The sequence below is a fragment of the Ambystoma mexicanum genome, chromosome 4q, assembly GCF_040938575.1.
Source record: "Ambystoma mexicanum isolate Mex_15411 chromosome 4q, UKY_AmexF1_1, whole genome shotgun sequence".
Lineage (NCBI taxonomy): Eukaryota > Metazoa > Chordata > Amphibia > Caudata > Ambystomatidae > Ambystoma > Ambystoma mexicanum.
This window is the reverse complement of record NC_090928.1, coordinates 1,262,951,132-1,262,976,249: the sequence shown is the minus strand read 5'-3', so window position 1 is coordinate 1,262,976,249 and position 25,118 is coordinate 1,262,951,132. Positions and strand designations below refer to the sequence as shown.

Below are 25,118 nucleotides of genomic sequence, written 5' to 3'. Positions count from 1 at the left end.
AAGCCTCAGATATCAAAGCTGCCTGAGGAGGATATCTGCTTATCCTGAAATGAGAACATGTGAACTTTGTGTTTTTCATTAAATAAAGCGGGGAGGTGGGAATGCCTCCTATAAGATATCTAGATATATATATTAAAGGGTCTGCAGAAGCGGCCCTATAGTTATGGTTAAGTTGCTCAACCCATAGGAAGAGCAGTTTTTGGACGGCTCTGCAATAAAAGTAAATGGCCACCTCTGAATGATTTTGCAGAGTTTGGTGCCGTGTTGTCAATTTATAGGGGGTTCCAAAACTTTTGAAATCCTCATAGACATAATGTGCTCACGCCTGCAGCCCAAGCCGCTGGAAGGGTTTGCACCACGCTTGCGCGAGGAGTGGTGGCTTGGTCCCGATGCTGGCTTTTGCAAAGTTGGTGCAAATCCGTTCAGTAGATATTTTTAAAATGGCCCAAAAGCAGGTATCGTAAAATGTGTGATATCTGCATCCAGTCCGTGGACTCACTTCCTGATTCGGTGTCCGCTGTCATTTCTGGACCAATCAGAGAGCCACGTGGCGTTTGCGACATCGTACGCGTCTGCTGATTGGTCAATTAAAATGTTAGGTGCATCAAAACTTTTCAAACGGACGCCATGTTGGATCCGTGAACTGCGCCCGAACTGTCACTTGTGATGTCATCTTTGATGTCCTGGGTGTTAGTTTTATTAGTGTATGGCGGTGGCGTGAGTTATCGGTGTGTTTGTTGGGTTTTTAGATTTGACTTGTTACCATATTGTCCCTTTAACAAAGTATGTGTCCCTGAATTTATCAGTGCAACTTAACCATAACGTCCCTTTAACGTTTTTTCATTGAGATATGTAGATATATATATAAAGTGACGCATGGAGTGTTATGCCAGTACTGAAACCTGAACCGCCTGGAAGTGCAACGTTACTTAAACTGATAAATACATGTTGTTGTTGTTTTTTAAATGAGAACCATTGGGCACAGCATCCCATTGGATCACGCAGTAGAGTTAATGATCTTATTTGCTGATGTCATGGGTCTTTGGACTGCCAGAGAGGAAGGGCAATTTCCTAAATGATCTCATGCACCCCCTTGTCGGGGTGCTTTCAGTGCTCTCTTCAGTGTATCTTCGATGACTTGCAGGGGTGCAGACGGCATTGACGGGGTCGCTGCTTCAGTGCCTGGCACTGTCTACATCTAAAGAATTATTAACACCAAGAAAAGGAAAAGCAAAGGTCCGAAGTTAAAGGATCATTGCAGCCAGGCAAGGCGGGAGTGAAACAGGTCCCAAAGTCCACGAGTGAACGTGCATAAAACCTCTGGAAGGCTCAACACACAGCGCACCGCACAGACAGCGACTCCCAGCCTGGAACCGCACAGTGAGTACTCCCCCCCTCATCCTTCCACGACCAGCCTCCTTCCCATCACCTGAGCGCTGCAACCCGCTCCCATCAGCACTGAGCAGGCCCTCCCCCTCACTGCAAGCATCACTCCCATCAGCACTGAGCAGGACCTCCCCCTCACTGCAAGCAATGCTCCCATCAGCACTGAGCAGGACCTCCCCCTCACTGCAAGCAATGCTCCCATCAGCACTGAGCAGGCCCTCCCCCTCACTGCAAGCATCCTCCCATCAGCACTGCGCAGGACCTCCCCCTCACTGCAAGCAATGCTCCCATCAGCACTGAGCAGGTCCTCCCCCTCACTGCAAGCATCTCTCCCAGCAGCACTGAGCAGGCCCTCGCCCTCACTGCAAGCACCTCTCCCATCAGCACTGAGCAGGCCCTCCCCTCACTGCAAGCACCTCTCCCATCAGCGCTGAGCAGGACCTCCCCCTCACTGCAAGCAATGCTCCCATCAGCACTGAGCAGGACCTCCCCCTCACTGCAAGCAATGCTCCCATCAGCACTGAGCAGGCCCTCCCCCTCACTGCAAGCATCCTCCCATCAGCACTGCGCAGGACCTCTCCCTCACTGCAAGCAATGCTCCCATCAGCACTGAGCAGGTCCTCCCCCTCACTGCAAGCAATGCTCCCATCAGCACTGAGCAGGCCCTCCCCTCACTGCAAGCATCTCTCCCATCAGCACTGAGCAGGCCCTCCCCTCACTGCAAGCACCTCTCCCATCAGCACTGAGCAGGACCTCCCCCTCACTGCAAGCAATGCTCCCATCAGCACTGAGCAGGCCCTCCTCCTCACTGCAAGCATCGCTCCCATCAGCACTGCGCAGGACCTCCCCCTCACTGCAAGCAATGCTCCCATCAGCACTGAGCAGGACCTCCCCCTCACTGCAAGCATCGCTCCCATCAGCACTGCGCAGGACCTCCCCCTCACTGCAAGCAATGCTCCCATCAGCACTGAGCAGGACCTCCCCCTCACTGCAAGCATCACTCCCATCAGCACTGAGCAGGACCTCCCCCTCACTGCAAGCATCACTCCCATCAGCACTGAGCAGGACCTCCCCCTCACTGCAAGCATCACTCCCATCAGCACTGAGCAGGACCTCCCCCTCACTGCAAGCAATGCTCCCATCAGCACTGAGCAGGACCTCCCCCTCACTGCAAGCATCTCTCCCATCAGCACTGAGCAGGACCTCCCCCGCACTGCAAGCATCACTCCCATCAGCACTGAGCAGGCCCTCCCCCTCACTGCAAGCATCGCTCCCATCAGCACTGCGCAGGATCTCCCCCTCACTGCAAGCAATGCTCCCATCAGCACTGAGCAGGTCCTCCCCCTCACTGCAAGCAATGCTCCCATCAGCACTGTGCAGGACCTCCCCCTCACTGCAAGCACTGCTCCCATCAGCACTGTGCAGGACCTCCCCCTCACTGCAAGCATCACTCCCATCAGCACTGAGCAGGCCCTCCCCCTCACTGCAAGCATCTCTCCCATCAGCACTGAGCAGGACCTCCCCCTCACTGCAAGCATCTCTCCCATCAGCACTGAGCAGGCCCTCCCCCTCACTGCAAGCAATGCTCCCATCAGCACTGAGCAGGCCCTCCCCCTCACTGCAAGCATCACTCCCATCAGCACTGCGCAGGACCTCCCCTTCACTGCAAGCAATGCTCCCATCAGCACTGAGCAGGTCCTCCCCCTCACTGCAAGCAATGCTCCCATCAGCACTGAGCAGGACCTCCCCCTCACTGCAAGCAATGCTCCAATCAGCACTGAGCAGGCCCTCCCCCTCACTGCAAGCAATGCTCCAATCAGCACTGAGCAGGACCTCCCCCTCACTGCAAGCAATGCTCCAATCAGCACTGAGCAGGCCCTCCCCCTCACTGCAAGCATCGCTCCCATCAGCACTGTGCAGGATCTCCCCCTCACTGCAAGCATCACTCCCATCATCACTGAGAAGGCCCTCCCCCTCACTGCAAGCATCACTCCCATCAGCACTGAGCAGGACCTCCCCCTCACTGCAAGCAATGCTCCCATCAGCACTGAGCAGGCCCTCCCCTCACTGCAAGCACCTCTCCCATCAGCACTGAGCAGGACCTCCCCCTCACTGCAAGCATCTCTCCCATCAGCACTGAGCAGGCCCTCCCCTCACTGCAAGCACCTCTCCCATCAGCACTGAGCAGGACCTCCCCCTCACTGCAAGCATCTCTCCCATCAGCACTAAGCAGGCCCTCCACCTCACTGCAAGCATCTCTCCCACCAGCACTGAGCAGGCCCGCCCCTCACTGCAAGCATCTCTCCCATCAGCACTGAGCAGGCCCTCCCCCTCACTGCAAGCATCTCTCCCATCAGCACTGAGCAGGCCCTCCCCCTCACTGCAAGCATCTCTCCCATCAGCACTGAGCAGGCACTCCCCCTCACTGCAAGCATCTCTCCCATCAGCACTAAGCAGGCCCTCCATCTCACTGCAAGCATCTCTCCGCTCAGCACTGAGCAGCCCCCCCCTCACTGCAAGCATCCTCCCATCAGCACTGCGCAGGACCTCCCCCTCACTGCAAGCAATGCTCCCATCAGCACTGAGCAGGTCCTCCCCCTCACTGCAAGCATCTCTCCCAGCAGCACTGAGCAGGCCCTCGCCCTCACTGCAAGCACCTCTCCCATCAGCACTGAGCAGGCCCTCCCCTCACTGCAAGCACCTCTCCCATCAGCGCTGAGCAGGACCTCCCCCTCACTGCAAGCAATGCTCCCATCAGCACTGAGCAGGACCTCCCCCTCACTGCAAGCAATGCTCCCATCAGCACTGAGCAGGCCCTCCCCCTCACTGCAAGCATCCTCCCATCAGCACTGCGCAGGACCTCTCCCTCACTGCAAGCAATGCTCCCATCAGCACTGAGCAGGTCCTCCCCCTCACTGCAAGCAATGCTCCCATCAGCACTGAGCAGGCCCTCCCCTCACTGCAAGCATCTCTCCCATCAGCACTGAGCAGGCCCTCCCCTCACTGCAAGCACCTCTCCCATCAGCACTGAGCAGGACCTCCCCCTCACTGCAAGCAATGCTCCCATCAGCACTGAGCAGGCCCTCCTCCTCACTGCAAGCATCGCTCCCATCAGCACTGCGCAGGACCTCCCCCTCACTGCAAGCAATGCTCCCATCAGCACTGAGCAGGACCTCCCCCTCACTGCAAGCATCGCTCCCATCAGCACTGCGCAGGACCTCCCCCTCACTGCAAGCAATGCTCCCATCAGCACTGAGCAGGACCTCCCCCTCACTGCAAGCATCACTCCCATCAGCACTGAGCAGGACCTCCCCCTCACTGCAAGCATCACTCCCATCAGCACTGAGCAGGACCTCCCCCTCACTGCAAGCATCACTCCCATCAGCACTGAGCAGGACCTCCCCCTCACTGCAAGCAATGCTCCCATCAGCACTGAGCAGGACCTCCCCCTCACTGCAAGCATCTCTCCCATCAGCACTGAGCAGGACCTCCCCCGCACTGCAAGCATCACTCCCATCAGCACTGAGCAGGCCCTCCCCCTCACTGCAAGCATCGCTCCCATCAGCACTGCGCAGGATCTCCCCCTCACTGCAAGCAATGCTCCCATCAGCACTGAGCAGGTCCTCCCCCTCACTGCAAGCAATGCTCCCATCAGCACTGTGCAGGACCTCCCCCTCACTGCAAGCACTGCTCCCATCAGCACTGTGCAGGACCTCCCCCTCACTGCAAGCATCACTCCCATCAGCACTGAGCAGGCCCTCCCCCTCACTGCAAGCATCTCTCCCATCAGCACTGAGCAGGACCTCCCCCTCACTGCAAGCATCTCTCCCATCAGCACTGAGCAGGCCCTCCCCCTCACTGCAAGCAATGCTCCCATCAGCACTGAGCAGGCCCTCCCCCTCACTGCAAGCATCACTCCCATCAGCACTGCGCAGGACCTCCCCTTCACTGCAAGCAATGCTCCCATCAGCACTGAGCAGGTCCTCCCCCTCACTGCAAGCAATGCTCCCATCAGCACTGAGCAGGACCTCCCCCTCACTGCAAGCAATGCTCCAATCAGCACTGAGCAGGCCCTCCCCCTCACTGCAAGCAATGCTCCAATCAGCACTGAGCAGGACCTCCCCCTCACTGCAAGCAATGCTCCAATCAGCACTGAGCAGGCCCTCCCCCTCACTGCAAGCATCGCTCCCATCAGCACTGTGCAGGATCTCCCCCTCACTGCAAGCATCACTCCCATCATCACTGAGAAGGCCCTCCCCCTCACTGCAAGCATCACTCCCATCAGCACTGAGCAGGACCTCCCCCTCACTGCAAGCAATGCTCCCATCAGCACTGAGCAGGCCCTCCCCTCACTGCAAGCACCTCTCCCATCAGCACTGAGCAGGACCTCCCCCTCACTGCAAGCATCTCTCCCATCAGCACTGAGCAGGCCCTCCCCTCACTGCAAGCACCTCTCCCATCAGCACTGAGCAGGACCTCCCCCTCACTGCAAGCATCTCTCCCATCAGCACTAAGCAGGCCCTCCACCTCACTGCAAGCATCTCTCCCACCAGCACTGAGCAGGCCCGCCCCTCACTGCAAGCATCTCTCCCATCAGCACTGAGCAGGCCCTCCCCCTCACTGCAAGCATCTCTCCCATCAGCACTGAGCAGGCCCTCCCCCTCACTGCAAGCATCTCTCCCATCAGCACTGAGCAGGCACTCCCCCTCACTGCAAGCATCTCTCCCATCAGCACTAAGCAGGCCCTCCATCTCACTGCAAGCATCTCTCCGCTCAGCACTGAGCAGCCCCCCACTCACTGCAAGCATCTCTCCCATCAGCACTGAGCAGGCCCTCCCTTCACTGCAAGCATCTCTCCCATCAGCACTGAGCAGGCCCTCCCTTCACTGCAAGCATCTCTCCCATCAGCACTGAGCAGGCCCTCCCTTCACTGCAAGCATCTCTCCCATCAGCACTGAGCAGGCCCTCCCCTCACTGGAAGCATCTCTCCCATCAGCACTGAGCAGGTCCTCCCCCTCACTGCAAGCATCTGTCCAGCACCTGAACACTGCAGCCCAATCCCATCAGCACTGAGCAGGCCCTCCCCTCACTGCAAGCATCTCTCCCATCAGCACTGAGCAGGCCCTCCCCCTCACTGCAAGCATCTCTCCCAGCAGCACTGAGCAGGCCCTCCCCTCACTGCAAGCATCTCTCCCATCAGCACTGAGCAGGCCCTCCATCTCACTGCAAGCATCTCTCCCATCAGCACTGAGCAGGCCCTCCCTTCACTGCAAGCATCTCTCCCATCAGCACTGAGCAGGCCCTCCCTTCACTGCAAGCATCTCTCCCATCAGCACTGAGCAGGCCCTCCCCTCACTGGAAGCATCTCTCCCATCAGCACTGAGCAGGTCCTCCCCCTCACTGCAAGCATCTGTCCCAGCACCTGAACACTGCAGCCCGCTCCCATCAGCACTGAGCAGGCCCTCCATCTCACTGCAAGCATCTCTCCGATCAGCACTGAGCAGCCCCCCACTCACTGCAAGCATCTCTCCCATCAGCACTGAGTGGGCCCTCCCTTCACTGCAAGCATCTCTCCCATCAGCACTGAGCAGGCCCTCCCTTCACTGCAAGCATCTCTCCCATCAGCACTGAGCAGGCCCTCCCTTCAATGCAAGCATCTCTCCCATCAGCACTGAGCAGGCCCTCCCCTCACTGGAAGCATCTCTCCCATCAGCACTGAGCAGGCCCTCCCCCTCACTGCAAGCATCTCTCCCATCAGCACTAAGCAGGCCCTCCATCTCACTGCAAGCATCTCTCCGATCAGCACTGAGCAGCCCCCCACTCACTGCAAGCATCTCTCCCATCAGCACTGAGCAGGCCCTCCCTTCACTGCAAGCATCTCTCCCATCAGCACTGAGCAGGCCCTCCCTTCACTGCAAGCATCTCTCCCATCAGCACTGAGCAGGCCCTCCCCCTCACTGCAAGCATCTCTCCCATCAGCACTAAGCAGGCCCTCCCCCTCACTGCAAGCATCTCTCCCATCAGCACTAAGCAGGCCCTCCATCTCACTGCAAGCATCTCTCCGATCAGCACTGAGCAGCCCCCCACTCACTGCAAGCATCTCTCCCATCAGCACTGAGCAGGCCCTCCCCTCACTGGAAGCATCTCTCCCATCAGCACTGAGCAGGTCCTCCCCCTCACTGCAAGCATCTGTCCAGCACCTGAACACTGCAGCCCGCTCCCATCAGCACTGAGCAGGCCCTCCCCTCACTGGAAGCATCTCTCCCATCAGCACTGAGCAGGTCCTCCCCCTCACTGCAAGCATCTGTCCCAGCACCTGAACACTGCAGCCCGCTCCCATCAGCACTGAGCAGGCCCTCCCCTCACTGCAAGCATCTCTCCCATCAGCACTGAGCAGGCCCTCACCCTCACTGCAAGCACTGCAAGCATCTCTCCCAGCAGCACTGAGCAGGCCCTCCCCTCACTGCAAGCATCTCTCCCATCAGCACTGAGCAGGCCCTCCATCTCACTGCAAGCATCTCTCCCATCAGCACTAAGCAGGCCCTCCCCCTCACTGCAAGCATCTCTCCCATCAGCACTAAGCAGGCCCTCCATCTCACTGCAAGCATCTCTCCGATCAGCACTGAGCAGCCCCCCACTCACTGCAAGCATCTCTCCCATCAGCACTGAGCAGGCCCTCCCCTCACTGGAAGCATCTCTCCCATCAGCACTGAGCAGGTCCTCCCCCCTCACTGCAAGCATCTGTCCAGCACCTGAACACTGCAGCCCGCTCCCATCAGCACTGAGCAGGCCCTCCCCTCACTGCAAGCATCTCTCCCATCAGCACTGAGCAGGCCCTCCCCCTCACTGCAAGCATCTCTCCCAGCAGCACTGAGCAGACCCTCCCCCTCACTGCAAGCATCTCGCCCATCAGCACTGAGCAGGCCCTCCATCTCACTGCAAGCATCTCTCCCATCAGCACTGAGCAGGCCCTCCCTTCACTGCAAGCATCCCTCCCATCAGCACTGAGCAGGCCCTCCCTTCACTGCAAGCATCTCTCCCATCAGCACTGAGCAGGCCCTCCCTTCACTGCAAGCATCTCTCCCATCAGCACTGAGCAGGCCCTCCCTTCACTGCAAGCATCTCTCCCATCAGCACTGAGCAGGTCCTCCCCCTCACTGCAAGCATCTGTCACAGCACCTGAACACTGCAGCCCGCTCCCATCAGCACTGAGCAGGCCCTCCCCTCACTGCAAGCATCTCTCCCATCAGCACTGAGCAGGCCCTCCCCCTCACTGCAAGCATCTCTCCCAGCAGCACTGAGCAGGCCCTCCCCTCACTGCAAGCATCTCTCCCATCAGCACTGAGCAGGCCCTCCATCTCACTGCAAGCATCTCTCCCATCAGCACTGAGCAGGCCCTCCCTTCACTGCAAGCATCTCTCCCATCAGCAATGAGCAGGCCCTCCCCCTCACTGCAAGCACTGCAAGCATCTCTCCCAGCAGCACTGAGCAGGCCCTCCCCTCACTGCAAGCATCTCTCCCATCAGCACTGAGCAGGCCCTCCATCTCACTGCAAGCATCTCGTCCCAGCAGCCCCTGGTAGCCATCCTGTGGGCATCCCACCACGCTCATCCCCAGATTCCACAGTTCTTCCCTGAACAGATTCCTTCCTGGAACGGTCCCCTCTGCCCCAGTATGAGCAGCTGCCCCTCCAGGCCCCGCTGGCCAGAAGACACCCTCTCCCTCACTATCGTGTGACCACCACTCAGCTATTAGATACTTTCATCCAGTCTCCACTCCACTGTTAGTCACACCCTGCTGCACTGTCAAGTGAGTTCTTCTCCACCATTACAAACCTCTTATCCACTATCATCCGGTCTCCATGTCACTGTTAGACACAATCTTGTATACTATCATCCGGTCTCCATGTCACTGTTAGACACAGTCTTGTCCACTATCATCCGGCCCCACTCCACTGTTAGACACAGTCTTGTCCACTATCATCCGGTCTCCATGTCACTATTAGACACAGTCTTCTCCACTATCATCCGGTCTCCATGTCACTGTTAGACACAATCTTGTATACTATCATCCGGTCTCCATGTCACTGTTAGACACAGTCTTGTCCACTATCATCCGGCCCCACTCCACTGTTAGACACAGTCTTGTCCACTATCATCCGGTCTCCATGTCACTATTAGACACAGTCTTCTCCACTATCATCCGGTCTCCATGTCACTGTTAGACACACTCCACTATTGCACAAAGGCCACCCCACTATCATCAGTTATCCACCCAATATTAGACACAACTTTCTCTACTATCATCTCCTCTCTACTGCCCACTGTTAGTCACACCCTGCTGCACTGTCAAGCGATTTCTACTGCACTATTACAAACCTCTTCTCCACTATCATCCAGCCTCCACACCACTATTAGACACAGTCTTGTCCACTATCATCCAGCCTCCACTCGACTATTAGACACAGTCGTGTCCACTATTATCTGGTCTTCAAATCGCTGTTAGACACAGCCTTCTCCACTATCATCCGGCCTCTACTCCACTATTAGACACAGTCTTCTCCACTATCATCCGGTCTCCATGTCATTGTTAAACACACCCCACAATTGCAAAAAGGCCACCCCACAATCATCAGTTATCCACCCAATATTAGACACACTTTTCTCTACTATCACCACCTCTCCACTGCTATCACCACCTCTCCACTGCCCACTGTTAGTCACACCATGCTGCACTGTCAAGCGATTTCTATTGCACTATTACAAACCTCTTCTTCACCATCATCCAGCCTCCACTCCACTATTAGACACAGTCTTGTCCACTATCATCCGGTCTCCAAGTCACTATTAGACACAGTCTTGTACACTACCATCCGGTCTCTGTGTCAACGTTAGACACAGTCTTGTCCACTATCATCCAGCCCCACTCCACCGTTAGACACAGTCTTGACTACTATCATCCGGTCTCCATGTCACTGTTAGACACAATCCTATCCACTATCATCCGGCCTCCACTCCACTATTAGACACAGTCTTGTCCACTATCATCCGGTCTCCAAGTCACTGTTAGACACAGTCTTGTCCACTATCATCCGGCCTCCATGTCACTGTTAGACACAGTCTTGTACACTATCATCCGGTCTCCATGTCACTGTTAGACACAGCATTGTCCACTATCATCCAGCCTCCACTCCACTGTTAGACACAGTCTTGTCCACTATCATCTGGTCTCCATGTCACTGTTAAACACACCCCACTAATGCACAAAGGCGACCCCACTACCATCAGTTATCCACCCAATATCTCTACCATCACCACCTCTCCACTGCCCACCATTAGGAACTATCTTGTCCTTTATCATCAGGTCACTACCCCAATATAAACAGCATTCCTAATAGACCACCAGGTATCTACTATCAACGGGCCCCCCAGCCCCACTCCATCGTTAGACACACTCTTCTCCTCTATTTCTTTTCTTTTTTATTTATATATTTGTAACGCAGCAAAAGGTCGCAGGCATCAAGGCACACACAAACACATGAGGCAAGGAACATCAAAACAGAGGAGAGAAGGTTGCCTTTTCTGTGAGAGACAAGACGCAAGAATGAGTTGAACAGTGCAGCTTTCAGTAATCTACGGAAGGAGGAGAAATTCTCCTCTCCTCCTGCCTTACGGTCAGGGGTAGCGCATTATAAACTACACCTGCCTGGACTGGAAAGGATTTACTTATTCCTTTGCTCCATTGAAATCTGGGACAACACACAGGACTAGTGTTGCAGGATCGCAGGGCCCTTTTGGGTTCATATTTGACCAGCTTTTCCTGAAGATAGACAGGGTTTGCCATGGAGACATTTATGAACCAGGTTGGCCAACTTAAATTGCATTCAGGCGGCCACTGGCAACCAGTGCATGTCTTCCCTAGTGTTGGAAATATGAGTGCTATAGGAAACATCCGTCACAATGTGGATAGCATCATTTTGTAGGACTTGCCGTCTCTGTATGCAGCCTTTATTCGCCCCAGCCAAAGGTGCGTTGCAATAATCGATCCTTGGTAGAATGATCGCTCAGGCTAATGGGATACAGTTCCTCTCAGACACAAAAGGTCTAACGTGTCGGAGGAGTCTGAGATGGCACTGCCAGCTTTTAACTATTTGACTGGTGTGTGCCTCTGCCCCAAGAGAAGATTCCAAGTGAACCCCTCAGGTTTTCTCCTGAGGGAGTGTTTGTAGATGACAGCTCCCGATGGTACAGCTAGTGTGCCCGCGATCTAATTGGGCACATGCTTGAGAAGAGCCAAACATTAAGAGCTCAGTTTGGAGCTGTTCTGGTACATCCAGTGCAGAGACATCCAAGCCTCTACAGTTTTATAGATGCAAGCCAAATTGGCCCCTCCGGTTTCGAATCCCCATTGAGCTCAAGTACCAGCTGTGTATGATCAGCATAATTGGTGATATACACTTCAGTCTCAGTTAGAAGATTGCATAAGGGTTTCTATATAGATATTGGATAATGCAGGTGGCAGACAGGCACCCTGGGGTATTCTGCTAAATGTAAGGCCAGAGTCAGAGTTGCCGTCACCCCAGCAAAACGAAGACCTTCCATTACTTAGCAACGAGAGGATCCTGCATTCAGTGTACTGTGAACAGGTACGTTCTGATACAAGGGTGTTAAGGAGTGGTTCGTGATCCAAGAGATCGAAGGTCGCTGATAGGTCCAGTAACACCGAAGGCCCTGGTTGACCTTTGTTCAGGATGTCGAGCATCTGTCCCTGGAGATCTAGCATGGCAGGTTCAGTGCTATGACTCAGCTGGAAACCAGATTGCCTAGTGTGTAACTTGCAGGCAGAATCTAGATGCTCTTGAAGCTGGGCCGTGGCCACTCTGTCAATTATTTTCAACAGAAATACGGTGTTAGTAATTGGCCTGAGGTTCTTAGCATCATTTGGATTCAGCCCTGCTTTTTTCACTAAAGGGCTAACCGAGATCTCTTTTATCGCACCCGGGACATATTCGTGGGAAAATGATGCGTTCACGAATCGCACCAGAAATTGTAAGAACAATCTTTTGTTGTCAAAAGATTATTTTTGAGGGAATAAGATCTCTGTGACAAAGGGTAGGTCGCCTTTCACCTAAAGCCTTTTACATTTCAATCAGTGAAATGGGTTTCAAAGAGAATTCAAGGGGTGGTGAGAAAACTCAATGGTTGCTCGAAAGAGTGGAGTAGCGATCGCATTCATTAAGAAGTGGATCAGTGCTTAGCTCATTTTTAATTTTCTCTCGAGCAAGGGTAATTTTTTCGGCAAATGCATGCTGGATTCTAACGCGGTCTCAACTAGTTGGAATAAAAGGCTGTGCTAATGCCTTGGGCTTTTCTAGCGTTTTTAATATTTTGAAAAGTTTCTTAGTGTTATTTCCAACGTTATCAATTTGTTTATTAAAATAATGTTTCTTTGCAGTTTGTATGACTTGTCATGGTTCCTCCAGGTATTCCTGGAAGCGTCGGAGTTCGTTTTCCTCCATTCCCACTTTGCCCGTCTCTTCTTTGTCTTAAGTGCTTCAAGGTCTGACATAAACCCAACACGGTGGCACGTGCCATCCCATACTATCTTCCTGTTCATAGGGGCAGCCGGTCCAGCATAAGTGCCAGAGAAGATCTGTAGGCCTCAGCTAGGGCACAGGGGGAATCAGAGACATCAGTGATCTGTCACTACATTCCTGAAGGTCCAGCATAAGTGCCAGAGAAGATCTGTAGGCCTCAGCTAGGGCACAGGGGGAATCAGAGACATCAGTGATCTGTCACTACATTCCTGAAGGTCCAGCATAAGTGCCAGAGAAGATCTGTAGGCCTCAGCTAGGGCACATGGGGAATCAGAGACATCAGTGATCTGTCACTACATTCCTGAAGGTCCAGCATAAGTGCCAGAGAAGATCTGTAGGCCTCAGCTAGGGCACAGGGGGAATCAGAGACATCAGTGATCTGTCACTACATTCCTGAAGGTCCAGCATAAGTGCCAGAGAAGATCTGTAGGCCTCAGCTAGGGCACAGGGGGAATCAGAGACATCAGTGATCTGTCACTACATTCCTGAAGGTCCAACATAAGTGCCAGAGAAGATCTGTAGGCCTCAGTTAGGGCACAGGGGGAATCAGAGACATCAGTGATCTGTCACTACATTCCTGAAGGTCCAGAGACTGAACCTTCTTGAAGTTCGGGTTTTGGACCCTCCTAGGCATGCTTATTGGCTTTTTAGGTGTTTCGAGAAGCAGCGAATGAGCGATCATACCAGATATAAGGTCTGGTGCAGATGGCATTGATGTCTAGGTTCTGTGAAGTTACCCAGTCCAAGATGGTTTCCTTATTGGATGTGGGCTTGTTATTATGTACTATAAAAGATATATTGTTAAGATTCTGTTCCAGCAATATCGGATCCTTATTAGAGGTGCTACCTCGCCCACGGTTCAGGTCCCCCAAGAATAAAGTTGCACAGTTGGATTTATTCAGCGGCCTCAGTAATTGTACAATCTCATCCTTGAAATTGGGTCTATCCACAGGGCGACAGCAAATGAGCACAATGCTGACACAGCTGTTGTGGGTGGGATTTAACTTGAGATGGAGAATCTCACAGCTGTTACAAACACTGGGGACTGCGTTGAGTTGATAATCTTTCATTGCCCCGTTCCCTTTCTCCTGATTTTGAGAGAACAGAACATATCTCTCTGGTGTCTTTATAAGTCGATTTTCAGCCCACTAGAGTTTTTAAACCAGATCGCGGCTAGACATAATATACCAATGTCGTTGTCCACTATGTAGTCGTGGGCATCCTTGCCATGTCTGTTCAGAGGTCTGGGATTCAGGAATGTTGTCATTTATTCCAGTTTACCACTACAGTTACTTTGAGCTTGATTAGGTAAGGTTAAGATTCGGGTGGCAAAGGGCATATTGCTCTGGTAGATTTCACAGTTGTAGGTTTGTTATTAAGAGCTTTGGCTTGTTTGGCCTTAGGGACACTATGGCCCTTCTCTCTGGTTGAAGCAGCAGGTGTATCTATGCTGTTATTCAGTCCAGGACTATTTGTTTCAGGTGGCAAGGTGGAGACTAATGCATAATGAACTATTTTCCTCAGGGAACAAACCTGTGCCTCAGGTATTGAGACTGTGCTTGTGTTCGCATCGTCCTCAGTGGTTGAAGTAATGGATGGCAAATAGCCATGTCGGGAGGATAGCTCAGCGGCACTGTGCTCACTTTGGAAGCAAGACGACACGGAGCAAAACAGGTTCGATCCCCGGGTCCGTGCTTAGAAACCTCTGGGTATTAAGTGCGTTATAAATAACCTATCAATCAAAGCAGAGGTTTGAGACCCCCCTGCGGCATATTTGCCAAAGCAGGGAGTTTGTCCAAAGCTTAGACATCAGAATTGAATTTAGCAGCGAGAAGCGTTTCCTACAATGCCATCCGGGCAACTATCAACAGGTATCCACTCAACTATTAGATACACTCTTCTCTACTATCATCAGATCTCCAGACCACTGTTAGACACACTCCTCTCCACTATCATCAGGTCTCCACTCTTCTATTACACACGCTCATCCCCACAATTATCCAGTCTCACACAATCTTCTCCACTACCCTCAGATCTCTACTCCACTATCATCAGGTCTTCACCCCACTGTTAGACACACTCCTCTCCACTATCATCAGGTCTCCACTCTTCTATTACACACGCTCATCCCCACAATTATCCAGTCTCACACAATCTTCTCCACTACTCTCAGGTCTCTACTGCACTATCATCAGGTCTTCACTCCACTATTAGACACACATTACTCCACTCTCATCAGGTCTCCACTATTAGACACACATTTCTCCACTCTCATCAGGTCCCCACTGTTAGACACAATCCTGTCCTCTAGCATCAGGCATCCACTCCACTATTAGCAACATTCCTCCCTAGTTTCAATTGCCAGAAGCTTTCCACCCCACGGATAGACACACCACTCTATGCTGCGAGAAGCTCCCACATCCACTGTTAGATACACTCATCTCCTCTGGATCAGGTCTCCACCCCACTAGTTAACCACATCTCCATTATTTTCCATTCTCCACCCCACTGTTAGATTCACTGCTTCCCAGTGTCATCTGCTCCCCACTCCACTATTAGACACACTTTTCTCCACTGATATCGGGTCTCCACTCCACTATTGGACACACTGTTCTCCAGTATCATCCCATTGACACTCCACTATTAAACACACTGTTCTCCACTGTCATTTGGTCTCCAATTCACTATTAGACACATTATTTTGGGCTGTTGTCTGGTCTCCACTCCACTATTAGACACAGTCCACCCCACTATCATCAGGTTAGACATCTCATCTCCACTTTACTATAAGTCACACTCTTCCCCACTATCTTTAGGTCTTTGCCTACTATTTGACACACTTGTCTCCCCTGTTATCTGGTCTTCACTCCATTATCAAGTCCATTCTTCTGCAATATCATCAGGTCTCCAGTCCACTGTTAGACACACTCCTCTCCACTCTGCTAGTAGACACACACACTCTTCTATACTATCATATGGTCTCTACTCCACTATTAGACACATTACTCTCCACTATCATCAGGTCTCCATTCCACAATAAGATATACTTTTCTCCACCATCATCAGGTCTTCACTCTCTCCGAATAGACACACTCTTGCCCTCTAGTATCAGGTCTCCACTCCTACATTAGCAACATTCCTTCCTATTGCTGATTGCTAGAAGGTGTCCAGTCCACAAACAGAGGGAATCCTCTCTACGCTACACTGCTAGAACACACTCTTGGTCACCATCAACAGTTCTCCACCAGACTACTAAACACACTCTTCCCCACTGTTATTCAGTGTCTACTCACTATCAGGCACACTCTTCTCCACTATTAACAGGTAACACCTTTTCACCAATAAATATACTCTTGTCCTCTATCATTAGACCGACCTCCACTCCACTGTTTTCACCATTCCTCTCTAGCATTGATTGCCAGAATGTCTCCACTCCACTAATGACACACACTCTCTCGCCCCTCTAGACGCCTAGAATCTCCCTAGTCCACAAAGTGACAGAACCATCCAACTACCACCAGGGGACATTATTAGCCACATGTCTCTCCTCTATCATTATGCCTCTACTTATCTATTAGACAAACTCTTCTCCACTACAATCAGGGGTCCACTTCACCCCCATCGACTGGTATCAACCCCACTATTAAATTCACTGCTGTGCTCTATTATCAGGTCTCAACTATTATGAATATTCTCCTCTTCTCCCCCATGAACTGGTCTGCACTTCAGGATACACACACACGCACGCACATGCACGCACACACACACGCAGGCACACACACACGCAGGCACACACACACACACACACCGCGCGCGCACACAAACACACACGCACACACACACCCCCACACACTCACTCACCCACACACACCCACAGTTGCAGCCCTTCTCTCTATGCAGCGCGTTGCCACTCTGGTCCTATCCCTGCAGATTCCCTCCTGTATCCCACCACTGCTGTTCCACCAACTATTACTGTCTACCTCAATGGCCAGGAACACCCCTTTCTGGTGCCTACAACATTACATTACACCTCGTCAGCACCGCTGTCACATCTCCCTCACAGATGTGCATCCTTCGACTCAGTGGAGTGCACAGGGTCCGCTAGTGGGTGATTTCTTCAAGTCTTCTGCTGGAGCCCTAGTGATTCTGTTGCCCTCCGGCCATCTCCTCAAGTCTTCTGCTGGAGTCCTAGTGATTCTGGTAGCCGTCCGGTCATCTCCTCAAGTCTTCTGCTGGAGCCCTAGTGATTCTGGTAGCCCTCCGGCCATCTCATCAAGTCTTCTGCTGGAGCCCTGGTGATTCTGTTACCCTCCGGCCATCTCCTCAAGTCTTCTGCTGGAGCCCTGGTGATTCTGTTGCCTTCCGGCCATCTCCTCAAGTCTTCTGCTGGAGCCCTGGTGATTCTGTTGCCCTCCGGCCATCTCCTCAAGTCTTCTGCTGGAGCCCTGGTGATTCTGGTATCCCTCCGGCCATCTCCTCAAGTCTTCTGCTGGAGCCCTGGTGATTCTGGTAGACCTCCGGCCATCTCCTCAAGTCTTCTGCTGGAGCCCTGGTGATTCTGGTATCCCTCCGGCCATCTCCTCAAGTCTTCTGCTGGAGCCCTGGTGATTCTGGTAGACCTCCGGCCATCTCCTCAAGTCTTCTGCTGGAGCCCTGGTGATTCTGGTATCCCTCCGGCCATCGCCTCAAGTCTTCTGCTGGAGCCCTGGTGATTCTGGTAGACCCCCGGCCATCTCCTCAAGTCTTCTGCTGGAGCCCTGGTGATTCTGGTGCCCTCCGGCCATCTCCTCAAGTCTTCTGCTGGAGCCTTGGTGATTCTGGTATCCCTCCGGCCATCTCCTCAAGTCTTCTTCTGGAGCCCTGGTGATTCTGGTAGACCTCCGGCCATCTCCTCAAGTCTTCTGCTGGAGCCCTGGTGATTCTGGTATCCCTCCGGCCATCTCCTCAAGTCTTCTGCTGGAGCCCTGGTGATTCTGGTAGACCTCCGGCCATCTCCTCAAGTCTTCTGCTGGAGCCCTGGTGATTCTGGTAGACCTCCGGCCATCTCCTCAAGTCTTCTGCTGGAGCCCTGGTGATTCTGGTGGCCCTCCGGCCAGTGCTCATAGGGCCTCATCCACATCCAGCAGGTTTATCCTCTGTTGGTGCACCCGGATCCATGCCCGGGAAAACAGTTTCCTGTGCTTCCAAGGGGCTCTTCTCAGCTTTCAGTGTAGCCCTCTTTCTGTAGCACCCTGTCTCTACATTGCAGTAGCTTTCTCGCCAAACCTTACCATTGGCTCTTCTCAACATTGTGTCCTCCCTCCTCTGTGTCTCGTCCACCATCAGTAGTTGTTAGCCATGTATGCAAAGGCTTCTTGTGTTGGAAATTAACTCCAACCCTTATCCCTCATTTTCTCCCACCACCTTTGGTCAAGCGCCTTATACCTAACATTCTTTCACTACCTTTGGTCTCTAACATACTATCCATAACTTCTTCACACCACCTTTGATCTCAAACACCTTATCAGTAGTTATCAGTAATAGCCTTCCACCAAATTGGTGTCAGACTCCTCCCTCACTTTCCCTAATCACCTTTAGTGTCAGAGGCCTCATCCTTTACATTCTCTCAGCACCTTTGGTACCAAACACCTTGTCACTAAGTCTCCCACCAAATTTGATGTCAGACACCACCCCTTACTTTGTCTCACCACTCTTGGCATCAGACACCTTATACTCTAGCCTTCTCTCACCATGTTTGGTGTCAGACACCTTATCCCTAACATCCTGTCACCACCTTTGGTGCCAGGCACCTTGCCCCTTGCTTACTCCCACCTCCTTTGGTGTCAGACACCTTACACCCTAGCATTCTCTCACCATACTTGGCGCCAGGCACCTCACCCCTCGCTTACTCCCACCTCCTTTGGTGTCAGACTCCTTATCCATCACATTCTCCCACCCCTTTTGTTATCAGAGAAATGATCCCTAACATTCTCCAGCCAACGCTCATCCCAGGCTGCGTCTGTCAATCCTCTTTTCCTCTCATGAAGACTACACTTACTAGCATGCAACATTTTCTTTGTTCTGCCCAACAGCTGGATTGCCTCTGAAAATGAAGTTTGAAGACCTCCTAATTGATGCCGGGGGCCTCGGGAGGTTCCAGTTGTTCACTTTTCTTCTCTTGACCATACCACGCCTCACCCTGCCACTCCACTTCCTGATACACAACTTCCTGGCGGGAGTGCCCCCGCACCGCTGCGCCCTGCCCACCCAGGATGTGTTTGGGAACCTCACTGAGGAGGAGCAAGTCCTCATCTCCATCCCCCGGGAGCTGGGTGGGACCTTCAGCTCCTGCAAGATGTATCGGGAGCCCCAGGTGCAGCTGCTGGAGAACTCCACCGGGGGAGCTGGCAATGCCTCGGGCCTGCAGAGCTGCCAGCATGGCTGGGTCTATGACCACTCCCAGTTCTCCTCCACCATTGCTACCGAGGTAGGATCTGATTAAAGTTCCAACTGCTGGCATAGGAAGCCCGGTGTTTGTTGGGGGGCATGTCAAAAACAGAAACCCATGACGAACATTACAGTTGAGGAGCCGGAGATGTATGTACGTTACATGGAATGACCTCCTTGAATGATGGAGATGGGGGTGTGGATGTGGGAGGCAGGCCAAAATGGGGAAAGCCGTGTGGGAGACCCCATGCAGAGCCACAGTTTTGGGCCAGGGAATTAACAGACCCTGGTGAGGTATGTCCTCGTCCACGGGAAACTCGATGAGACAGAGGTACTCCTCATTAATCTCTATGGCCCAAGCACAGACGAGCCAGACTTCTACACTAAGGTATTTCAGAAATGTGCTAGATACCCAACTGCACACATCATCATGGGTGGAGATTTCAATACAATACTGTGCACCCAATTAGACCGCATGTCTAGATGCCCCAGAACACTCACCCAGGCTGCACGCACAATACACACGCATACAGCTGACCTGGGAATGCGCGATGTTTGGTGCTCCTTACATGGAGACAAGCGAGCATACACCTTTTACTCATCCGTGCATGACATGCACTCTAGAATTGACATCTGGCTGACATCTCAGAGGATCCTAGGCTAGGTATCAGAAGCGACAATATTACCCAGAACACTATCGTACCACTCACTGGTATTACTGTCTTTGTGTATTCCCAAGATCTCCCCGCGGAGACCCCCTTGGAGATTTAAGGCTATGTCTTTGGCGGATCACGTGTGTAAGAAAACTCTTACATAACACATTGACAAGTACTTCGAGAAAAATGAGGGCACGGTGGAGAATCAAGCGACACTGTGGCAGGCCTTTAAAGTATATATAAGGGGGATGGCTATGTCAACGGAGCTGGGAGTACTCAAGAATATTCGCAGGGAACTCAAGAGGCGTGAGGAAGGCATAGCGCGACTGCAGGAGCAATACGCCATTAATCCAACACCCCAGGTTAAACTAGATATTAAGGCACAGCTAGATGAGTATAAAGAGACAACGGGACGAGAGATCCGCTACTTTGACAAACTGGCAGCCACCAGGCGGTACGGTGAGCAAGAACGCCCTGGTAAACTTTTAGCCAAGATGGTGAGAGGAGAACGGGCCCAATCCAACATCCCATGTATAACACGACCAGACGGAGTGGTGGTCACTGATCAGGAAGAAATAGGGAAGGTATTTTATGATTTTTTATACAGGCCTATACTCTCCCCAGAGCATCGCCACAGAGGAAGAGATAGACAGATACCTGGCTGGGATACCCACAACACTTTTGTCGCCTGCGACAAAAGAATCCCTTGAAGATCCTTTGACACAAACAGAGATAGCTGAAGCCATAAAATCCCTCCCCAACGGGTAGGCTCCTTGTTCCGATGGAGTAAGTGCCAAATTCTATAAAGAGTTTGCCGCGTCCCTGGTTCCCCGATTACTTGATGTCTGGACCGAGGCTCTGAAATCTGGTGAACTGCCCGAAACACTGCACAAAGCGATCATTACGTTGTTGCTCAAACCCGGGAAGCGCCCGGAGGAATGTGGGTCGTATAGAACTCTTTCACTCAGAAATACAGATGGGAAAATCTTCGCTAAAATACTAGCTACATGATTAAACCCACTAATGTCTCATATGGTTCACGAGGACCAGGCTGGCTTGGGTAGGTCCACAGCGACCAATATTAGGCACTGCTACAATATTATAGCGTCAATACCTAAAATAAAATACCAATAAATAAAATAAACAAACAAACAAACAAATAAAGACACACAAGGGGTGACTGGCACTGGATATACAAAAGGCCTTTGATACGGTCTACTGGCCCTACCTATTCAGAGTCCTCAATAATTACGGGTTCGGCCTGAATTTTGTAAGGTGGGTACGGATACTATATACAAAACCGTATGCCAGAATATGTGTCAATGGCACCCTATCGGTGATCCTGGACTTAGCCGGTGCCACGAGACAAGGCTTCCCGCTGTGTCCACTATTATTTGCCTTGGTTATTGAGCTGCTATCGGATCTGCTAAGAGCTTGACATAGCAAGATCGGAATTCCCCTCGCAGGTGGGATAGAGATCATCACATTATATGCAGATGATATCATGTTGTATTTTAAGGACCCAGAGAACACCCTGGGTAGGGCCCTACGAACGGTAAAGGAATTCGGGGAATTCTCTGGGCTGAAGCTAAATTCGACCAAATCCGAGATGTTTCCCCTTAAGGATGCCACTTGAAACCCCACAGAGCTACTTGGGCTCTTATGGGCCCCCACACGGGTGATGTACCTAGGGGTAGAAATAGCGTGCAATACACAGACCGTCCGAGCCCTAAATTATGCAAGCATTGCAGATGCGCTATGCGCCAAACTGGAGCGCTGGCGATCATTGCCTTTTTTGCTTATGGGTAGGCTTGCCCTGGTCAAGATGATTATACTGCCAAAACTGTTTTACCTGTTTAGTACAGTCCCTGTATGGCCAGGCAGATCGTTGTTCGATAAGATCCAGGGTGCATGTACAACATTTGTTTGGAATGGGCAACCCAGAGTGAGTTGGCGCAGGCTTACCCAGACGTATCCACAGGGAGGTCTCTCCACTCCGGACTTCGAACTATATTACCTCGCAGCACAGGCTCACTACACTCCATACTGGATAGATGGGAACCCTCAAGAACCACACTCCGCAATTGAGACTCATTGCCTAGGCCCACTACAATTGTTACATAGAGCGGCAGAAGCCAGAGTCAGAAATGATAACACCATTGCCCCTGCATTAGTAACATGCTCAGCTTGGACCAGAATGGCGGGCCGCCCTGGACATGAGGTCCTATACCACCCAACTATGCCGCTATGGGAGGTTCACTACTTACCCCCGACACAGGATAAGACTCTTGCCACACACTGGAGGGGCAAAGGGATACACCGGTTTGGAGATCTATTTACAGATAAATTGTTCATCAGCTGGGAAGAAATTCATAAAATCATAGGGGGAAATCCACTGCAGAAGCTGCAATATATACGACTGCGCTCGGCCATGGCAGAAGAGTGGGAAATATTCCCGGAGGAACCGCAGATACACCCCGACTTGGGTTACATGTTCACAGCTAATGTAACTAAGACATCCATTTCTGAAGACAAGGGTAAATGGGGAAGGGATCTGGGTTGCACTATCACAGATTAAAAATGGGCAAACTTGTGTGCACTGTCAAGAAATATATCATATAACTCACGCTACCGACTAATACATTACAAGGTTTTGCATAGGGCCTACTACACTCCAGCCAGGATCAGAACCTTGTACCCTACAGCAGATGGGAAATGTCCAAGGTGCGGTAGCGAAGGGGCTGCTATCCTTCATATGTTGTGGTCTTGCAGATGACTTTCGGAATACTGGGAGGGAGAATGCTCTGCACTAGACGAAATGTCGGACCTTTCTGTGGTGTGGGACCCTGGAATATGTATGTTGAGCACAGTCAGCAAAATGAATCCAATCTGGCGCAAACTGCTTAATATCAGTCTGATACTAGCAAAATGAGCAATATTAATGCGATGGAAATGTGTGAAACCACCCACAACAAAGGACTGGGAAAGAGATATGACGTGGGCCAGTGATTGTGAGGAAGTGTAGGAAGTGTATGCCGACCAGATATAGGAAGTGTATGCCGACCTATTATCCACGCACAATCTCCCCAGGGACATCTGGGGCAGATATAGGAAGTGTATGCCGACCTATTATCCACGCACAATCTCACCAGGGACACTGGGGCAGATATAGGAAGTGTGTGCCGACATATTATCCACGCACAATCTCACCAGGGACACTGGGGCAGATATAGGAAGTGTATGCCGACCAGATATAGGAAGTGTATGCCGACCTATTATCCACGCACAATCTCCCCAGGGACATCTGGGGCAGATATAGGAAGTGTATGCCGACCTATTATCCACGCACAATCTCCCCAGGGACATCTGGGGCAGATATAGGAAGTGTATCCACGCACAATCTCACCAGGGACACTGGGGCAGATATAGGAAGTGTATGCCGACCTATTATCCACGCACAATCTCACCAGGGACACTGGGGCAGATATAGGAAGTGTATGCCGACCTATTATCCACGCACAATCTCCCCAGGGACACCTGGGGCAGATATGGACAATATTTGTCTGATAAATGTGAAAAGGCGGAGGGTTCAAAGTTACCATAATATTGCATCAAAGTGTACCCGCACATTGTGAAACGTGTGATGATGACGCTAGAATGATTGAATGTCTGTGTAAATTAAAATAAAAGTAAAAAAAAAAAAGAAAACCTGGTGAGGGTGCATTGTGTATGCAGAGGGACTGTGTGCCCCTTCTCGCAATAACAGGCAGGCTGCACAGAAAAGTGGGAACACAAATGAAGGCAGGAACAGATGTATTACAGGCAGAGAAGTTATCTCATTGCCAGCAGAGTAAGTTAGCCCCACTGGACACAGATCAGTGTCTGTGGGCATGAGGCAGACATTGATGGCAGGCATAAAAGCTAGGACACCCACTTGCATGGAACCCGGGGGGGGGGGGCGCGTGTGGTGGCTCACTGAATGCAGGGGGGGGTGGGAGAAAAGGGACAACAAGGAAGGGAAGGTTTGAAGAGGGTGAGAGCTGATAGAAGGGGGAGAGGGGTAGAGACCTAGGCACAGGACAGCATAAAGACAGGCAATAGGCCCCTGAGGGGGTGAAGCGAGAGAGAAAAAGAGGGAGAGACAGAGAATGAGAGAGAGAGTAGGGTCGAGGCAGAGGTGATCAGGTTGTGGAGAAAGGGACACAAGGGAAGGGAAAGAGGAGAAGAAGGCCAGACTGGGAGATGTGTACCTGCTAAGGGCCTCTGTAGCTTCTCTGCCCTCACCCACTTGTCCAGCACACCGCTGAAAGCAAAAAGAGACCCCAAAGCCGCTCTCAACTTGCTTATAAGGCTGTTGTTGACCCCGGCCCCTCCAGAGCCCATCCACAGGATCCAAGGAGGAAGGGGGCAGGGAAAACAGTGTGTAGGGCAGACACATGCTGTCACCGCCCCTTCATCTAGCGCCCACCTCTAGGATGAATACAGCTGTTCCTAGGGAGCAGAGGGGCTTGGTGACAGGAAGGGGGGGGGGGCAGGTAGGCAAACATAGGCAGGGGCAACAGATGGTGTGGAGAGGAGAGGAAGAAGAGATGGGCATAGGCATGGACCGGTCCTCCCTTCACAGCTGTGCTTCCTCACTCCGTCCTGCCCCCCCGCACTTCCCACTCTCCCATGATGGACACAATGGTTCCCAGGGTCCAAGGAGGAAGGTGACAGGAAGGGGGCATCACAGGTGGGCAAACATAGGCAGGGGCTGGGGAGAGCAGGAAGTTTTCTAAGGAAGGAGATGGAAGGGCCAGCCCCTCCCCTCCTAAGCTGCAGTAAAAGCTTGCAGCTGTCGCCTAGGCTTTGGATTCTATGTGTCTGGGCAGGAGCGGGCAGGAGCGGGCTTACACAATGGAGTCACACAGTGCAAGGTGAAAAATACATTTGGGAAAATGAAAAGTCATGCAATTCATTGAAAATGAAAAATACAGAAAACCCACAGTAAACAACTACTGACATATATGTGAGACATAGGTAAAGGCAGTCAGGGATCGGTTCCATCTAATTTC

General features: G+C 52.1%; 2 protein-coding genes across 3 annotated transcripts in view; both read left to right on the top strand.

The window, feature by feature from the left end:
- The window catches only part of LOC138467370 (uncharacterized), a 174,418-nt gene extending 168,563 nt beyond the window's left edge, over window positions 1-5,855 (top strand). The window contains exons 4-5 of the mRNA XM_069607331.1: window positions 2,127-3,455; window positions 4,412-5,855. Coding sequence (XP_069463432.1) covers window positions 2,127-3,455; window positions 4,412-5,855 — 2,773 coding nt within the window. The remainder of the gene's footprint in view (window positions 1-2,126; window positions 3,456-4,411) is intronic.
- The window catches only part of SLC22A7 (solute carrier family 22 member 7), a 666,459-nt gene continuing 642,566 nt past the window's right edge, over window positions 1,226-25,118 (top strand). For both annotated transcript variants that reach the window (XM_069608871.1, XM_069608870.1), the window contains exons 1-2: window positions 1,226-1,380; window positions 19,054-19,448. In XM_069608871.1, coding sequence (XP_069464972.1) covers window positions 19,071-19,448 — 378 coding nt within the window. In that variant the 5' untranslated portion in view covers window positions 1,226-1,380; window positions 19,054-19,070. The remainder of the gene's footprint in view (window positions 1,381-19,053; window positions 19,449-25,118) is intronic.